General features: G+C 38.7%; 1 protein-coding gene across 1 annotated transcript; it reads left to right on the forward strand.

Moving 5' to 3' along the window:
• Positions 1 to 463: 463 nt before the first annotated feature.
• Positions 464 to 1,401, forward strand: LOC308614053 (olfactory receptor 11H7-like; the record flags this gene model as incomplete). The annotated part of the gene is given in 4 exon segments (XM_081228267.1): positions 464 to 521; positions 524 to 615; positions 619 to 813; positions 817 to 1,401. Coding segments are annotated over 4 exon segments (930 nt in total).
• Positions 1,402 to 3,224: the final 1,823 nt, after the last annotated feature.

A 3,224-nucleotide genomic window follows, 5' to 3' on the forward strand; every position in this document is an offset into this window, starting at 1 on the left:
GAGAAAGAGAAAAAATCTGAAATAATGTCAAAGCTCAAATCACTGAAATCTGTAGAAAGTGTCAGATTCAAATCTGTTTTTAAATGACAGCGTATGTGTACTCTCATTTTGAAGTGAATGGCATTAATTGCCATATATGAAGCTTTTACTGAAAAAAATTAGACATAAGACAAACAATTTTTGCCTCTATTTCAAGATTTCTTTATATGAAAAGAAGATGAAATTTAACTGATTTGGTCCACTGGCAAAGAAAGTTCAAGCAGCCTAGAATTGTACACTTACAAAGAATCAGGGCCAAAGGGCTTATTCAGAATAGGACAGGATTTATTCAAGACTTGTTTTAGAATATTCGATACATTTGCCTGAATGAATCAAACTCCCTGTCCCAAGAAAAGTTTCAAATGCCTCAGCAGTGAACTGATCTGTCATTATCTATCTGTCTTCTCTCCACAGTCTGAGGACCATGAATAAGTCAGGGGTATCTACTGTGACACAGTTTGTCTTGTTGGGCCTTCCTGGAAAATGCAGATCATCTTTTTCTCAATGATTCTCTTTGTCTACATCTTGACTCTAACTAGGAATATGGCCATCATTTGTGCCATGAAGTGGGACCACTGACTCCATACCCCTATGTACATGTTCCTGGCCAACTTCTCCTTCCTAGAGATGTGGTATGTGACCTGCACTGTCCCCAGTATGATGGTCAATTTTCTTTCCAAAACCAAGACCGTATCCTTCTCTGGTTGCTTCACTCAAATCTACTTCTTCTTTTCCCTGGGCATAACTGAATGCTTCTTCCTCTGCGTCATGGCTTAAGATCACTACCTGGCCATCTGTCATCCACTGCACTATACCTCCATCATGACTGGGCAGCTCTGTGCCATTCTATTGTTTCTTTGTTGGCTCACTGGTTTCCTGGGACATTCAATTCCTATTTTCTTCATTTCTCAACTACCCTTTTGTGGTCCCAACATCGTTGATCACTTTCTGTGTGAGACGGACCCACTGACGGCATTGTCCTGTGCCCGCTCACCCATCGTAGAGCATGTATTCCATTCTGTGAGCTCTTTTATCATCATTATCACCATTGTGTACATCCTTGGGTCCCATACCTTGGTGCTCAGAGCTGTGCTTCAGGTTCCTTCTTCAGCTGGGCAGCAAAAGGCCTTCTCTACCTGTGGATCCCACTTAATTGTAGTGCCTCTGTTCTATGGAGCCATTATGGTGATGTATGTGAGTCCCACACCTGGCAACTCAGTTGCTATGCCTAAGATCATCACACTGACATACTCTGCAGTGACACCAGTCTTAAATCCCCTCCTCTACAGCCTGCACAGCAGGGACATGAAATTTGCCCTCCATCAGATCCTCTGTGGAATGAGAATTATCCAAACCTTCTGAAAAGGTTTTTTGTGAAACCCAATGACTCTCTTTCTGCAAGTGGAAAACGAATCCTCTTCTTCCAATCTAAACTGATTTGGTTTTATTCATAAACATCACAGTCCTTTTGTGAACAGTGAAATTCATCACATATTTGATTATATTTTGATGTGCTTTTAGTTTCATGAATGTGTTTCCATAGGAAGAGATTGCCACCTGACACATGGTAAAAATAACTCTTAAAAAAATCTTTATATTTGCCTCCAGGAAGATTTTGACTTTTTCAATGTATAATCTCTGTCCCACAACTTTAAGAGATATGAATCAAATTGGTTATTTGCTTACACGGTTGTCTAACACTTTGTTTAAAAGACACATAACATATAAAACGTCTGTTGTCCTGAATTTTTGGCAGAAACCCCACACATCGATGTTGGATACACTAAGAGATTGTTAAGCCAGAGTCACAATTCTTAGTTCATCATCCTCATTAACAGTATACAAGGGGAGGCTAGAAATTTGTTTGAAACAATGAGTAAGAATATCTTTGGTGAGTCTTCAATATGCAATCCCCCTAAGGAAAATTAAAATTACATCAAGAGAACAACTAAGAGGGCTTGCCCTTGTCCCCTGGAGTTTAAGAGACACCTGCCCTGGTTCATACTTGGAAAAAAATGTAAATACTGTAGAAGAGCTGGCTCAGAGAGCAGGGCAGAAAGAACTGGGCTATAACGCACTTCTCAGCAATAATAGAACAAATATAAAATACCCACATTTGGCTTAGTTAGAGCTCATGGAAGGTAACAAATTTGGACCATCTTGAAAGGGATCCCTCCCAAAAGTACTACTTGGAGAAGTAAGGCAATTCCAAAAGTTAGTCTATATGGAATGGGTCACCAGAATCCAGAGATGAAAGAAGCCATAAGTAGCAGCCAATGAAGCATTGCCCACATCAGGGAACTGCAGTTTAGAGTGCTTACATGCCCCCCCCCAAATAAATAACTCCATGAAATAAAAATCAACATACAAACTTTTGTCAAACCTGTAAGGCAACAATACCAGTAAAGGAAAAGCCTTTCTACCTTTACTTCTCTTCTGCCTCAAACCTAAAGTAACCAGAGGCAGTGTAGAAATGTGAGGGGAGGAATGAAAGGGCAGAGGAAAAGAAGTAGATCAAAAGAAGTAGAAGTCTGAGTCAAACTGTCTTGAGGAATAAGTTTTAATTTGTATAAAAAATTAAATTTGGTTTTAGATTGTACCTGGATAAAGAAACCATGTATTAATACTAAAAGCAATCAGAAAACCTATCATACTGGTCCAAGATACTACCCACAGGTGGAGACAAACAGAACATCAGAAAATGTTTGAAGTAGACATGGTGAGAAAAAATAAAGTTCCTCTGTGCTTATACCCTCCAAAGCCCAAATCATCTCATTAAATAGTTACAAGTACAAATGTTTAAACATTGCTGTAGCATGAAAAAGGAATAAAACTCACCTGAAGGCCAAAAGGTAACTCTTTGAAAGTCCTCTTGGGAAACTGGAGAGCACTATGCTTCAGGGTGGGTAGAGGGATCTAAAAAAAGGTAGGAAAAGGAATCAGAAAATATGCTTAGAAAACTACTAAAGACAAGCTTGAAATATCCATCACAGTTGTGCCTTAATTCAGCCCTAATACTTTAATGATTCAGCCGAACTTATTAGCTGAAAGAGGAACAGAATATATTTTGTATAAAACTCAATAGCTCACAAGTATCCTACTGCTGCAATTTACTAGATGTTGAATATGTATCTATATCTGTTATTTTCTCATTAAGAACACCTACTCTTTCATTAAGATTCAAT

The sequence above is a fragment of the Mesoplodon bidens genome, assembly GCF_964165515.1.
Source record: "Mesoplodon bidens genome assembly, chromosome: 3".
Taxonomy (NCBI): Eukaryota; Metazoa; Chordata; class Mammalia; order Artiodactyla; family Ziphiidae; genus Mesoplodon; species Mesoplodon bidens.